The sequence below is a fragment of the Sminthopsis crassicaudata genome, chromosome 3, assembly GCF_048593235.1.
Source record: "Sminthopsis crassicaudata isolate SCR6 chromosome 3, ASM4859323v1, whole genome shotgun sequence".
NCBI classification, from domain to species: Eukaryota; Metazoa; Chordata; class Mammalia; order Dasyuromorphia; family Dasyuridae; genus Sminthopsis; species Sminthopsis crassicaudata.
In genome coordinates, this window is record NC_133619.1 from 478,325,259 (window position 1) to 478,342,035 (window position 16,777).

The window sequence follows — 16,777 nt, forward strand, 5'->3', positions numbered from 1 at the left end:
CCAATTATAGTGATAAATACATAAGGGTACAAATTATTGGAATTCCAGCCCCACCTAAAACTTTTACTATTTATTATATTATCAGAGGACCTGGATTCAAATACTGATTCTTGCACATGCTATTTCTATTAACATGGATGAATCACTTAAACCTCTGGGACTTACTTTTATCTTTTTAAAAAGGGGGAGAATATGGGACTAAATAAGCAATGAGATAGATTCCTTTCAGTTTTAAATCTATGAGCCTATGAGTCTAAATTGCTTAACTTTGGGCATGAAGTTATATTCAGAGGTTGAGATAACTCCATGAATCCACAGGGAAGTAAAAGCTGTGATGAGAAAAAATGCTTCATGGTGGTAGCTAGATGGTACAGTATATAGAGCACTGGTCCTGAAGTCAGGAAGTTCTGAGTTCAAATTCAACCTTAGACACTTAACACTTACTACCTGTATGACCCTGAGCAAATCATCTAACCACAATTGCCTTACAAAAAAAATGTTGACCAAAAAAATGTTTTATGAACACCCAGAAATGGTCAATCAGCTCATAACTACCCAAGAACCCATAGTCAAACTTTTATGGACTTCTTCCTTTTATCTTCATGGTAAGGAGAAAAACTAGTAGTTAGGGAATAAAAATGGAGAAAGGAAAAGACAGAGAGGAAAGATGGAGACAGGGAGACAGAGATGGGATAGGAAGGGTGGGAAGAAGAGAATTCATGTTCTTGCTCCCTGCCTCTGGGTTAGTCAGAAGCATTTGGAAGGAGATACATTGTACATTATCCTAGGATTGAGTCAGCACATTGCTGACTACAGCCCGGTACATTGAGAGGAAATGTTCAATGACTAACCCTACCACTGTTCTGGACCTTACTGTAATCAAAAGGATGTTGTGTGGGGAGAAAAGGAAAAAAAAGAAAACAGAGAAGGCTTAATGATTCTGCCTAATGTAAGGAGTTAGCAAGGCAGTAAGTAGCCAATTCCTGAGCTTAAAAATAGGGAGGGCAAGAACTCTTCCAAAGGCAGGAGCCTCCATTGTCCAATTGTTTTAACTCTCCCATGCTTTTTTCAAATAGAGGGGGCCACAGCCAATGAATACAAAGCTTTGATGACTGAGCTTAAGATCCTGACCCATATTGGACACCATCTGAATGTGGTGAACCTGCTGGGAGCCTGCACCAAGCATGGAGGTAAATAGAGAGAAATGTGCTGTCTCTTATGACCAGGATTTTCAAGCTCTCTTCATCTCATTGGAGGATAAATTGCTCTGTGGATGGAGGACCATTGCAGCAGCCTTAAGAGAATGGTGCTCCTTTTCTTGTTCATTAGGAGGCAGGTGTTTCTTTCCTAGGGTCGTCTGTAGTAATATTAAGTTAACATGATAAGATGAACTGTTATTTAGGGAAGTTAGCACATTATTGTGGATTAGACACAGGACCTGAAGCCAGAGGTTCTGTGATTGGATTTGATATGGGAAACCTTTCTTCTAGAAGTCAGTCACCCTTTCCTAACTTTCATCAGATTCTGACTTTGACTTTTATTTGTTGTATGACTTTATACAAGTCACTAAAATTCCCCGAGCTTCAGTTTCTTCATCTTTAAAAAGAGGAAAGTTAATTGTAGCTGTGAACCTTATATTAAATAGTCAAATGAGATAATAATCATAAAACCTTTCAGAAGCTGTGAAGTACTAGACAAATAAAAGCTAGTATTAGGTAATTTGCTGAATCAAACACACAGGGTCTGAGATTTAGTTCATTTTCAAGGAGGTTTCTAAGCACTCAAGATGAAGCCTTGGTTGCTGTCATCCTGCTCTCAATCATTTCACCTTCTCCCAGCCCCCAAATTATTACTATGTTGAAATATTTGTGTTCATCCCTAGAAAAGAGACATTTACATTGCTATATTAGTCCTTTGGCACATTATATAACAGAAAGTTATTTCCTAGCTTTGAAAAGGGACTTCCAACCTAGACTCCAGTTAACCCATGGGAAAAGTAGTGCTGATTCTCTGATTTCCTCTTTAGCATCCTCTGAAGCCTCCATATACTTTTTCTCCCTTTTCTAGATATATTCTCCACATATTTCTCTGTGGGAGCAGGGAGATCAAATCATGGATGCAACTTGCTATTATCCATGTCTCAAGGTATATGAGATCAGGCCACTTTCTTTAAGGGTAGTTTTTCCATTTATCAAATCTGGTCAAAAAAGGGTAACAGGCAGGACTAACCATAGGCAAGATTGTGAATAGTGAAAACACCAGGCTGAGGTTTGTTAGAAATGTTTGCAAAACTTTGCCTAAGTCCTCTATTATTCATTTGAGTGAGTGTATCTTTAAATAACCTTACTGGTTAAAATGCTATTAAATCTGGGTTTATTTTTAATTCTATGTACAATGAGATTCTTAACCTGAGGTCCATGATGTTTTTATTAAAAAAAAATGATACTGTTATCTTAATATAATTGGTTTTCTTTGTATTTTATTAAATGAATTTTTAAAATTCAAAAAAGTGGACTCCATAACTTTTATTAGAAGGCTAAAATCTCTATTTTGCGTGAATGAATATATTTGTGAGGCTGCCCAGATATACCCTGCATCAAAAAAGTCAAAGAAGTGAGACTGGTCAGCTGAAGAACACTGAAATGTTGGAATGAGAAATTTAGGGTTTCTTTTTTCTTTCTTTCTCTTCTTTTTTTTTTAAATAAATAGTCTCATGTCTATTTTCTTTTTAAACTTAAATTGAGGTCACCCTGTCCATGGCACTTCTAGATTCAGAGGCCCTCTGAGGCATTTGCCAGTACATTGCTAACAATGGTTTGGCTTTTGAAAATCATCAAGTCTGTCATTTGAGTGCTTGACTTTAAGATGTTGAAAATACCTTTTTTTTTCCTTTTTTGGTGTCAGGTCCTCTTATGGTAATAGTTGAATACTGTAAATATGGAAATTTATCCAACTACCTCAAGAGCAAAAGAGATTTCTTCTTTCTCAATAAGGTAAATAAATAAAAACTTAACTTTGTTTAAGTATATACTTAAGGTGGGTATCTTTTTTATTAAAGCTTTTTATTACCAAAACATGATCATAGATAATTTTCAACATTCACCCTTGCGAAACCTTGTGTACCAAAATTTTTCCCTCCCTTCCCCCTACCCTCTCCCCTAGAAAGCAAGTAACCCATTTTATATTAAACATGTGCAATTCTTTTATACATATTTGGTGGGTATCTTTTTTAAAGTTATCATTTAGGTGATCTAATTCTGGAGCATTAAACTAAAAAGTAAGAACATTCAAAAGAAGAAACACATAAACTTCCCATTACTGGGAAAATTCAAAACTCAGTCTCAAATTTTTAAAGCCCCTTCATATTTGAATCCTTCCCAATTTGTTGTAATTCAGTCACGTCCTTTATAAATAATAAATCCTATTGCAATTAATTTCATAACATCTGGGAAATGAGATATGAATTATCCTAATCTTTTTCTTTCAACTTAATCTAAATCATTTTAATATTAGAAATGTGATAATATACAACACTCCCTTCTTGAGCAAAGATGATAAGCATAACTGCTTTCATTTTCAGAGGGAAAAAAGTAATGTTTATGTTGGCTAAGTCATTTACCCATAGTCAATGACAGAATTATAAACTAACTCTTAGACAAGATTTATCCAGTAGGTCTTACCTATTATTATAATAGGTTTGCCTGGGACCTCAAGAAAATTGAGCAGTCTTGGAAAATCAGACAGTGGGGAAGAAAGAATTTAACAAAACATTGTCAAGACAATCTATCATACTAATGCTGTGCTTTTTTAGTTCAGCAATAGAAACCTCATTGTCTCTCTAGGATTAACTGGTAAACAGTATGTGTTTGGTGTATTTGCTCACATGCTGATAAAATCAATTAAACTGAAAGATTTGATGGGTTCATCTCATTATAACTCATCTACATTGTATGTAAAATGGCAGAAGCTCAGTATTGGCTCCTCTTGTTATTTTTGTAAATTTGTACATACCAAATGAATCAAGCCCACTGATTCCTTTGCTGAGCAGGTTCAGTCAGTATCCAGTGTCCTCAAGTTGTTGACAGGGTAGCAGTGCTAATCTGGCAGCCATTTTCTTACTGGATCTGGTAGAAGAATATATAAAAAGGCACTGTCCAGGGAGTGGGCAAGTGAGGTGTGGTACCACTGGGACCTTTAGGATCAAACAATGTCTCACTCTCAACCCAGCACTACATATTCTCTCCAGCCATGAAAATTTGGACTGACTTTAGGAAGGACTGAGCCAAGAGAACACTCTAGAGACGGGGCAGGATGGAACTTTTGGATTCGTGCGTCCTTTGTTTTGGAGATTCTGTTTCCTTCATCAGCTATATTTAATGATTGGCCTCCCCATGTGGCTTGTTGGAGTGGAGTGTTTTTGTGGAAAGCCCGTGGTTGTATTTCATGAGCTAAAAGATGAAGGCATTAAATAGGGAGTGATGGGAAAACATCATCAAAAGACTAACCTCTGTGAATCTGCAAGAACCAGTGGTGTTGAATACTGGAGATACAAAGCAAGACAAGTCCTGCTAGAATGGGTTTGTTCTTCATGAAAATTAGTTTCCCTAACTCCTAGAATATTATTTTTAGCCGTTCATTAAAGCTCAGGAACTTGTCTCATTTGGATAGATAACTTACCCTGTACCTGATTCTTGTTAGCCACCAGAATTGATGTTTAATATCTAGTGTCAGATATAATATTATAGCTTCCAGGGGAGTTTGGGCATATACATATGAGGAGTGTTCCCCAAGTCTCACACCCTGGGTGATTTTCATCAGAGGACTATAGGCTATAGAGAGCAGAATTTCAGCAAAATGGACCTTGAAAATAACTACTTGGGAGTTTTTCTACCGCATGTTGTTTTCTTGACTCTCTTATCCTTTCTTTCCTGGGGAGGAGTCTGTGAAAAATCTCTCTCTGACTGAACAGAAGCCAAATCAAACTTTACTTTATGTAAAAGGAGGAAAGTCTCCATTCTTCTCTCTGGCTGACCCAGAACACTAGGGAGCCCTTAGGTCTGGACCCCCCAGGATTGTAATATGTGTGCACAAGACTGGTTTCCTCCTTTCCTATACAGTTCTGGAAGGGTTTTTTTTATTCTTCCAGTTGAACAGCAACTCTATCAAGGCTGAGTCTATTCTGTCCAATACAGTTATCACCTCTGCTGCCTTCTCCCTGTATCCTCTCCCTGTTCCCACTGTGCCCTCTGGTGGAGGGAACAGTCCATTTCTTGGAACCAAAAGGCAGGCAAAGTTCAAGATCAAAAGGCAAAAGATTCTGAACCTACCTCCGTCATGGCTTTGCTGATGGAAACAGGCCATTACTGAAACTTTCAGCACTTGCAATTCCTGCTTCTATAGACCATAATACTAACCATTTGTGTCTTATATTTGCAAATGGAAATAAAAAGTGTTGATATTATCAATCACTAGATTAATTATCAAAGTCAATAAATCAACAAGCATTTATTAAGTACATATCATGTGCCAGATATTATACTGAACTCTTGAGATATAAAGAAGAAGGAAAAACAGCCACTTCCCTCATGGACCTTACTTTCTATTGGAAGGAAACCACTTTTAACTTTCTATGAGCACTTATAGTCAATTTATCCTTTCTAATGGATTATGAAATCATCAAATATTAGACCTGCAAAGGGATTTAAACACAACCTATATAATTCCCTCATTTTTAAAAGAAAGACCAGAAGATTAAACAACTAAAGATCATAGGATTTAAAGACGAAAGGACTTAAGGGAGCATAGTGGCAGACTCTCAGTCTATATAAAAAAAAACATTTTATTACATTAAAAATCAATTCAATGATTAATATCCTGCTAAAACAAATTGAGTTTTGCTTGAAAAGAGACAGCAGAATACCACTGGTATTTCTTGGGTATAAACACCTAGGGACTACTATAAGCAAGTACCATTAAATAGCTATGGAACTAAGCAAAATGCTTCACCACTTTAGGTCTCCATTTTTTATCAGCAAAATGAGTAACTTGGCCTAGATGATGATCTCTGTGATCCTTTCTTGCTTTAAAAGTCATCATAAAAAATCATGATGACTTCAATTTCCCCGATTTAAAAAAAAGGATTCAATCACTAAACTATTTGGCCCAGTGAAATTTCTACTGTCCCAAAGAGATCAAACAAAGAGGAAAATGACCTATACATACAAACAAATATTTATAATAGCTCTTTTTATGGTGACAAAGAAATAACGGGGTTCCCATAACCTTGGAGAATAGCTGGTATATAATTAGAATAGCATTCTATTGTACCATTAGGAATTACAAAAGATATGAGTTCAAGGGAACCTAGGAAAATTTTCATGAACTGATTGAGAAATGAATAGAAGCAGATCAAATTGTATAAGAAACATTGTAAAATCAAACAGCTTCAAAAGGCTTAAGAATTCTCATCTATGTGCTGACCAGCAATGATTCCAGAAGACTCCTGATGAAATATGCTATCCATCTCCTGACAGAGAAGAGATAGACTCAGGATGCAGAATAATACAAGCATTTTGGATGTGGTCAATGTGTTAATCTTTTTTGCTTGACTAAACATATTTGTTACATTTTTTTTTATTTCAATGGAGAGGGAAAGGAGAAAAATTAATTGAACTGAATTGTTTATTGAAAAATAAAATAAAAGGAAACAGTTTTAAAGAGGTTCAGCATCATTACCCATATGCCATTGCACTCGATGATGGTTACAAGCTAAAGTCTCAGGTGCAGTACAGATTAATATTTCATCATAAGTGTCATTATTTCCCATCATTCCTCTTACCTGCCTACAGACACAATCAAGATTAGATTGGTATGTATTGAACTGAAGGGATTCATTAGACAGCTTTGTCCATTGCCTCTCTCATTGCCAGAGCGTTAGCACTTTCCTGGGATGACATGATTTTGAGGAAATCTAGGAATCTACTTATCAGTCTGGTTTCTCATCCTAATGCTCACACTCAGCAATCTCACCCTCTCCCTTTCTCTGGGTCTCTTTCAAGGATGCAGCCTTACAGACTGAGCCCAAGAAAGAAAAGGAATCTGAACTTGAGCATGGCAAGAAACAAAGACTGGACAGTGTCACCAGCAGCGAGAGCTTTGCAAGCTCTGGATTTCAGGAAGATAAAAGTCTGAGTGATGTTGAGGAGGAAGAGGAGGGTAGGTATTAATTCCTTCCTGTTCCTACACTCTGTGATATTTTTACAACAACTGTGCATCTATAATTTTTTTCCTAATTTATCACCCTAATAAACATCCGTGGGAGACTCATAGGGTAATGTCCGGAGGAGATAAGATTTGAATAAAGATTATTTGCAAGGTTACTAATTCTGACAGGGAAAATGTGCAATTGTCTAGCCTGGAGCCTCTTTGGGAATCAACCCTCTGTGTGTGTTGGGGTAAAACTAGAAGGAGACATGGAAATATCTCTGATCCACATGTTGAAACCAAATGCTCTCAAAAGTGAATTCAGATCAGCTGGCCGGTTTCTCTTATGTTTTGCTAACACTGTTCTAATAAGCTGGGATTTGGTGGAATAGCAAGGGCCATTATAAACAAGGTCCGAGGCTAATGTTTTCCAGATTCTGATGATTTCTACAAGCAACCCATCACCATGGAAGATCTCATTTCATACAGTTTTCAAGTGGCCAGAGGCATGGAGTTCTTATCTTCTAGAAAGGTCAGCCTCACTTGTTGCTATTTTCCTTCTTTACCAAATACAGACACTCTACAACCATTCCCACACACATCCCTATAGGGACACACAAAATGTATGCACATTCTAGTCTTTGTTTTGCCATAGATAGGCACACACAAATATTGCCAATTCTGTGAGATATTTATATGAGATGAATTATATTTATAGACCTGGTTTTAGCAGCGTTGCACTTTCCTTACCAGTGCACCTAGTAGCCCCTCTGTGATTGAGTTGTTTTTTTTTTAATGTCTTTATAAATGGTTATGGCTGAAAAATTTGTCACTCTGTAACCAATTTGCTGATGAATCTGTCTAAATAGAGTCAGGCTGGTTGTTGAATGACAGGTAGCTAAGTCTCACCAGGCAAGAAGACAGGACAGCTTTGTACAGGAGCTGCCAGAGAGTGCCCCCTACTGGCATAGCTTTCACCTGTATGCTGTGGAAGAGTCCTAAAGAAAGACATTAAATGGAAAATAAAAGTATTTCTCTTTGTACTATTTTTATTCATAAATATGACAATTTTCATATCGATCTAACCGTGCTCTTTGCAGTGGCTTATCGAGGAAACATGATACACTGCAAAAACACGGAACTCACTCTTGTTTAGTTGGAGCTTGAAATTTGGGAAACCTGAAAGTAATGCACAAGATTGAGTCAAAGAAAAGGCCTTTAGGACTTTAGTATAAGGGAAAGATGGTCATTCTCCTAAGTCTTAAATGGCACAGTGCATAACAAATACTGAATCTGGAGCCAGGAAGACCAGAGTTTAAATTCAACCTCAGACACTCACTAGCTGTGAGATCCTGGGCAAGTCACTTAACCCTGTTTGCCTCAGTCTGCTTATCTGTAACATGAGCTGAAGAAGGAAATGGTAAAACACTCCAGTATCTTCACCAAGAATGTTTAAACAATAACAAATCACAAATCCTAGGCAAGTATCTTAATCTCTGTAACCCTCCATCTCCTTATTTGTAAAACAGGAATAATAATAGCAATTATCTCATAGATAGGGTTGTGAGAATCAAATTATACATACATACATTCATATATATATACATATTATTTGTATATGGAAATAATTTATACCTCCATTTCCTTATTTGTAAAATAAGGATAATAATAGCAATTACCTCACAGATAGGATTGTGAGAATCAAATTATATATACATACATACATATATACATATTATTTATATATGGAAATAATTTATACATATGCTGCATAAATATCTATACATTTATAAATATGTATATGCACATATCTGTATATATATATATATACATATATATATATATATATACTTTGTAAATCTTAACACACTATATAAATGCTAGCTATTATTCTCCACATGGCTCCAATAATAATTCTTTGACCAGTTTCTTAGGAGGTATCACCAGCCTGCTGTTGACCTTCCATATTTCTTTGGGATCCCTCACTTAAATCTAATTCACTTCCAAAGCTTCAGCTTTCTGGTGTCATGGTCCTCTTTGAGAATGAAAGACAAACAACAACAACAACAACAACAACAATCATAATTTTATATATAATTAGATAAGAATCTGACTAATCATCTGATAAAAAGCTGTGAGGAAGACTTGTAGGACTTCAGTTGTAAATGACGTTAACTAAAATCATCCTGAACAAAGCAAAGACCCTGGCCAACCTCAGGACAGTTTGACTTTTTGGCCTTTGGAGACCTCTATTTGTAGAGATCTTTGTGTTTATAGTAACTCAGTGTACACTTACAGTGACACATGTGAATTGGAGACTTCAATTTTTTTTAAAAATTTAAGAACTCTCAGGAAATTTGTGGGAAATACATTTTGATTGTGCAACTTTTATTATAGTGCATTCACCGTGATCTGGCAGCCCGAAACATCCTTTTATCTGAAAACAATGTAGTGAAGATTTGTGACTTTGGACTCGCTAGAGATATTTACAAGAATCCTGATTATGTGAGAAAAGGAGATGTAAGTCAGTATCTTGTTTATTTGACTCATTCTCTTACAGTGATAATTTTCAAGCATTAACCAGACCTTTCATAAATATTTAACCTCCTGTAAACTGAGGTTCCTAAAATTGTTATATGCTTTCTGCCAAGATGAAATGTGCTGTATACTTGGGAAATTCTAGTATTCTTTAACATGGGGTTCAAAAAAGCTGACTGCCTTACAGATCTCTCTCATATTGATATCTATCCCTAGGACAGATTTTCCTGTCATTCCTATCCCCAGTGTTTTGCTAAATTCTCCCAAAATGTTGTCAGTTGCTGTAAAGATTATACCTCTAATCCTTTTATACTCTACCCCATGGGAATTCTGTTTACCTCAGCTCCAGAGAACACACTGGTCTCATTCCCTCAAACGCAAATGATTCATTCAGCAGGTTTTTAAGTTTCAGGAAAGGGTGGGGGAAGGTATAATTCTTTTTACATCAGGGATAAAAATGGTTACCTCCCATTTCTCTGTGCTTTCCAGCATTTCCCTTCTTCTTCCATAAGATGGGCTTATCTATTCCACCTATGCAAAATACCTTTTCCTATACTGTTTTCTAAACTCCCTCTATCTATATATAAATTAATGAAAACTATATATGCTTATTTCTTTCCTGGCTTTCATTGTGTGTGTGTGTGTGTGTGTGTGTGTGTGTGTGTGTGTGTGCGTGCATAAAACTGTTGAACTAATAAAACCTTCTCTCCTCCTATCTTCCCTGCCTCCAATGAAAAAGAATAGAAGAAAAAAAAAAAAAAAAGGTCCTTCTAACAGAAATATTCTCTTTTCTTTCTTTTATTGTCCTGTCTTTCCCTCAATCATCCCATTGTCCCATTATCCCATCCTACCTTTCTTTTGGCAATATCCATTCCTTTTTTAATCCAAATCCTTTTTTGAATTCAAAGAAAATGAAAACCAGTACACTGATCTGATAGTTTGGCTACTTTTCAAATTAGTCTCAATCTTCTTTTGGAAATTTTCCTCTCAGTCTTTTTCATTCCTTCCAATATCTCTTCTTCTCTGTTCTGCTCTTATTTATTACCTTTTTCTTATATCTTTCCCTATTCCTAGACCTACATTTTGGTTCCCTTCCCTTTCCTCTGCATAAAACCCCTGTTCATAAAAGGAATTTAATAAATACTTGTTGCATTGAATTGGTTGAAAATTTCAAGAGTATCTCCTGAAAATCCCTAATTTTTGAGTTTTCTTTGCCCAAGTTCAAATCATTCTCTTCTAGACACAATGTGTTTCTATTGTCTAAGTTTTTGTAAGACAGAAATTTCTCATTGTTAGACTGAAACTCTAAGGATTTTGTAACTCATTCTCATGCCCTCAGATAACACTGCACTTAAACCATGTTAATGGATATCCAGCCATGTATCTATTTTAAGATACCATATATCTTCTAAGTGGTATAGCATTTATAGGACATCTTAACTAGTCCCTAAAATGATAAGCAGTTCAATAATTATGATTAAATAAGATGAACAAACTCTTTAAATATACCTTGTTTCAATATGTTTCTGCTAAATATTTCTTTTTCCTTTTTGTAGACCCGGCTTCCTCTTAAGTGGATGGCTCCTGAATCCATCTTTGACAAAATTTATAGTACTAAAAGTGATGTGTGGTCTTATGGGGTGCTGCTATGGGAAATATTCTCTTTAGGTAAGTTTGAAATGATAAGGAATTAACAGACATCACAAATCTGTACCCTCCTTTCCTCTGTTTACATGTAGACCTGCAAAGTAACTGCTAAGTATTTACAAATTGATACTGTTTAAGATCTTAAGGTCACATTTTGTGAGCCTGAATCCATGTAATCCACTAGAGGCACTGGTAATAAATAAATGCATGGAAAGCTTAGCTGATCCAAAGCAACACTGTGGAGGGTGAAGAGGACCTCCTGCTCTCAATAATACCCTACCTCAAGGCCTGCCTAGAGCAAGAGTCACAGCTGAGTAGATAGAAGATGGCTGTGGAGTCAAAGAATGTGGTTGAGTAGAAAGGGCATGGATGTGGAGTCAAAGGATGTGGTTTTCAGTCTTGCTTCTGATGTTTTCTTCAAGCTGTTCCATCTCGGACAAATTCCTTTACCTTCCAGAGCTTCCATTTCCTCATCTGTATTTTTTTTTTTTTTTAATTTAGGCTGGGTAATAAAAAATATTGATTTGGTTTCTTTTATTGCCAGTAGACCTTCTGGGGCTAAGGGTAGTCTGATAAAGAAATTGAGCATCTGGTAAATGTTTTCAAAATTGTATTTATGTATACACACATATACTATGTATATCTGCACACACATGTATGGGGCGAAATACAGACACATGTCAGTGTTCAATAGCCAGCTCAAGATTCAGTTCAAGATTCTTTTGGGCTTTGCCAAGAGTTTGCTTTTCACAGCAAATAAAAGTCTCCCAGTAACATCTCTTATTTCCTGTTAACATGTGAAAATCATTCCCCTGCTTTCGATGACAGGCACCTATTCCTTCCATTCTTTGAAAGCTGCTAGCCAGCCCTAATGGCCCTAGTGCCAGCAATGCAGTATTCCCAGCTGCTTCCTATTGACACTAATCAGTGGAAAGTCCAGACAAATGTTAAGGCAGACAAGGGACGAGCTGCAGCTGAGGAGTCCAATGGGAGCCGTTGCCAAAAGACCTGCCAGTGTTGTGGGGGTGGGGGCAGCCTGCAGCCGGGGATGCTGAGAAGACAAACCTTGACAATGCATCCCATCCAACACAACATATATACCAGCTGGCAAGGCCAGCCCTGGGCAAAATAATGCCTCTTCCTTGACTCCCTTTCTGCCCCCTTTGAAGGTGCCTGTGTTTTCAGGGTGCTTCTCTCTTAATCTCTCCTCTCCATTACACACACACACACACACACACACACACACACACACACACATACACATCTCCACAATCTTCTCCTGGTCATTACACCCAAAGTGTCCCAAGCTCCTTCTCCAACCTGATGAAACACCCATTCTTCCAGTGCTAGGAGTTCAGAATTTCTGGCTGTTTAAAATCACACACACACACACACACACACACACACACACACACACACACACACACACACACACACACACACCACACCTCATTTGCATTTCAAAATAGTGGTATGGTAAATCAGAAAATAATGAACCCCTAATGATAGAATTCCAACAGCAATCCAACAGCTGGGAAAATAATGAACCCCTAATGATAGAATTCCAACAGCAATCCAACAGCTGGGAAGGATCCTCAGAGGTCATCTAGTCTATCTTTCTCATTTTATATAGAAAGAAACCAAGAAGGAGAAAAAGAAGTTAAATAACTTTCCCAAAGTTACATAACTAGTAAGTAGCAAAGTGAGGATTTTCTGGACAGCTAGGTGGTACAGTGGGTAGAATTCCAGGAAGATATGAATTCAAATTTGTCCTCAAACACCTCCTAGCTGTGAGACCTACTTAACCTATTGTCCTCAGTTTCTTTACCTATAAAATAAGCTGAACAAGGAGATGACAAATCACTTTAGTATTTTCATCAAGAAAACCCCAAAAGGGATCATAAAGAATCAGAAGTGATTGAACAAAAAGATTTGAACTCAGTGCTTACTTAGCATAGTGCCTGGCATATAACAGGCACTTAATTAATGCTAGATAGCTGGCTAGTTAAATTGAATGGATTAAAAATCCAGCACATTTTGCCCCAGTGCCCATCCATCAAGAAGCAAGTGAAACAATTATGTGTTTCACTGACAAATATTTATTTTGAGACAATGACCTCATTTATTGAGGAACAGTGTATACTGAGTTCTGACTGCAAACAATTCCTCCTTAAGACACATGAATTTTGTGAATCACATCATTGTGAGGAGGGGAAGAAGGGAGGGGGGAGAGAGAGAGGGAGAAGGGGAGAGAAAGAGAGAGACAGAGAAACAGAGACAGGCAGAGAGAGACAGAGACAGAGAGATAGAGACAGAGAAGGAGGGAGAAAGAAAGGGACAGAGGTAAGAAGGAAAGAAGGAAGGCAAGAAGGAAGGAAGGATGGAAGGAAGGAAGGAAGGAAGGAAGGAAGGAAGGAAGGAAGGAAGGAAGGAAGGAAGGAAGGAAGGAAGGAAGGAAGGAAGGAAGGAAGGATGGAAGGAAGGAAGAAAAGAAGGAAGGAAGGAAGAAAAGAAGGAAGGAAGGAAGGAAGAAAAGAAGGAAGGAAGGAAGGAAGGAAGGAAGGAAGGAAGGAAGGAAGGAAGGAAGGAAGGAAGGAAGGAAGGAAGGAAGGAAGAAAAGAAGGAAGAAAAGAAGGAAGGAAGGAAGGAGGAGAGAGGGAGGGAGGGAGAAAAAAAGAAAGAAAGACTCTCCCAAGTCCCATAAAATGACTCTTCTATCCTTATATCCTATCTTTAGGTGCTTCTCCATATCCAGGAGTGCAAATTGATGAAGATTTCTGCAGTCGTCTGAAGGAAGGCACAAGAATGAGAGCTCCAGAATATGCTACTTCTGAAATGTGAGATTTGAATGGATATTTTTATATCTGAATTGACATTTTCAAATTCATCTAGTAAAGATATCTAGTAAAGATAAGGGAAGTATTTTGTTTTTAGCATCAAGACTTAATTGTGGATCCTATGTACTATCTCTGCCCTCCACTCCCATTTAAATCAGGAATTATGACTGTTCAAATAGCTGAAATGCATTTCCATTGATTCACTCCAACCCTTTCAATTGTTTGCCCTTCTTACTTGACTTGAGAGACAGCTAGGTAGGGGGAAGAATGATCTAGGACTAAGAAACCAAAGACAGTTGAGTCATTGAGGGATGGGATTGAAGATCTTGGCCTTCTAGAAATAATGTTTTAATCAAAGTGAATGAATAAACACACAGATTCAAAGGACCAGAAGAAAAGGATGCTGCTATTCCCACTAAAGATAGAACAAGATAGAATCGATTTAGGATGCAAACAGAAATAGAGTGAAATGATATAGGTTAAAGAAAAAGAAGTTCCTTCATATGAAACTAGGTAATGAAGTTGTTCAATGTAACCCAGAGAACCTAGAGTTTGAGGCAGAACACGTGGGTTCAAGTCATAACAAGCAGAGTGATCAGAGCAAGATACTTTTCTGGTTCATTTAACTTCTTTCAATTTATCTATTTACAAAATTAGAGTGATAACATTCCTTAAATCTCAATTATAAAATCACAAAATCTGGGAGAAGGAAAGAACTTCAGGGGTCTTTTAAGTCTAACCAATACATAAAATAATTCCCACTTTACCATTCTCACAAGCTGAAGACCTTCAAAGAACTCACCAAAGCAGCTTGTTTCATTTGGAGGAAATTTTTCCTCAACATCAAGCCTAAATTTACTTCTTCCCAACCGCTATCTCTTACTTGTGGTTCTCTATACTCAAGCAGGACAAGACACATCCCTCCTTTATATATCTAAGCCAGGCTTCCTCTTCCCTCTCTTCCTCCAAGTCTTCTTTTCATAGAATGCTCAGGTCTTTTACCTGATCTTCATATGGCATAAATTCCAGGCCCTTCACTAACCAAGTTGTCTTCTGAATTCTCTTCAGCCCTTCAATCTTCTCAATATTCTTAAATCATGGAACCTAAAACAGAATCCTGTTCCTAGAAGAGATGCCCTTTTTAAAGTACCCTAAGATTATATTAGCTTTTCTGGCTGTGACCTCAAGGTATCTAACCCTATTGAACTTACGGTCCACCAGGACCTACAGAACCTTTATAGAACAATCATTGTCTACCCACAACTGTCCCATCTTATATTCTGAGGGCTGGCATTTCTATGCCCAAGTATATGACTGCCTTTTTTCCTTGTTGAAGTTTATCTTATTAGATTCAGCTCAGTTGCTCTAGCTCATTGATCAATCAATTAATAAACAATTAAACACTTATGTATTAGGCACTGTGACACAAGGATGTCAAACTCAGATAGAAGGGGGCACTAAGCCATTCATAAGGATCCTGACAGCTGAATATTAATTTAGAAAATCATATATTAACATTTTCTCTTTTTATTGTACTTAAATTTATTTTGCTAAGTGTTTCCCAAATATATTTTAATTAAGTTCAAACCACAGTGGGGAGGGCTTCTTGTACCAGTTTAACATACCTGTTAATAGCTTGTGAAGACTTTTCAAGGGCTAAAAATGATATATTATGTATAAAGCACTTTATATGAAGGTAAACTGATACTGAAGAATAGGGTTTATTGCCACCTTTGATGGACATTTCAGTGTGATGCTGGCTGAACTACATGCATTTTTAATGCTATGTGGCTATATGATCTTAGGGATGCTTCAGATCCCATGGGAAAGCCTTGTTGTAGCTTTGGATAGTTGTATGCTTCTTCCAGATATTCCATTCTCCTTTAGAAACCTCATGGTTTTTGCAACTTGAGGCCAGGGCAAGAATGTGATGACAGTTGCAGAAACACTGACCTGCTTACAGGGACCTGGACCTCCCTGTAGCACCACCTTTCCTGAGCCGGCTGTCAGCACTTTCCTATCCATGCCTCTACCCTCCACCATGGGGTGCCTTTCAAAGTCTCTGGGGAGAAAGCCAATAGGACTGATGGAAAAGAGTACAAGGTCACTGTCTCTCTCCTTTATCATTTCCTTGGGACAAGGCTGGGTCAGCCTTAGGATAGGAAACCAGACAGGGAGAGAAAGGAACACAGCCTCCCAAAGCCACAGCAATGAAAATAGATTGAGAGTGGGAAGGAAAGAGAGGATTTGTTTTGTCAGCAGCCTAGATTGGATTCATTATGAAAGGAGGCTGGGAACATCAGGATTCCAAGGATTAGTGATAAAGTGAAAAATGAATCCAGGAGACCTGGGTGGATCTTTTTTTTTTTTTTTTTTTAATAAAGGGAGAGTTCATTTTCATTTTTTTTTTTCATTTCACAAATATTTATTGAGTTTAAAGACAAACAGTCAGAGACCCTGCTCTCCAAGAGCTTTCAGCTTGGCCCCAAGGATTGGGAGTCTTTTAGGAAGTCAAGTATTATCCAAATATCTTGTTCCTGATACTGAATGAA

The 16,777-nt window shown here is 37.3% G+C and overlaps 1 protein-coding gene across 1 annotated transcript in view; it reads left to right on the forward strand.

Moving 5' to 3' along the window:
* The window catches only part of FLT1 (fms related receptor tyrosine kinase 1), a 172,356-nt gene that overhangs the window by 138,851 nt on the left and 16,728 nt on the right, over positions 1-16,777 (forward strand). Inside the window, exons 19-25 of the mRNA XM_074303574.1 lie at positions 1,077-1,190; positions 2,905-2,993; positions 7,059-7,215; positions 7,638-7,735; positions 9,601-9,723; positions 11,298-11,409; positions 14,126-14,225. Coding sequence (XP_074159675.1) covers positions 1,077-1,190; positions 2,905-2,993; positions 7,059-7,215; positions 7,638-7,735; positions 9,601-9,723; positions 11,298-11,409; positions 14,126-14,225 — 793 coding nt within the window. The remainder of the gene's footprint in view (positions 1-1,076; positions 1,191-2,904; positions 2,994-7,058; positions 7,216-7,637; positions 7,736-9,600; positions 9,724-11,297; positions 11,410-14,125; positions 14,226-16,777) is intronic.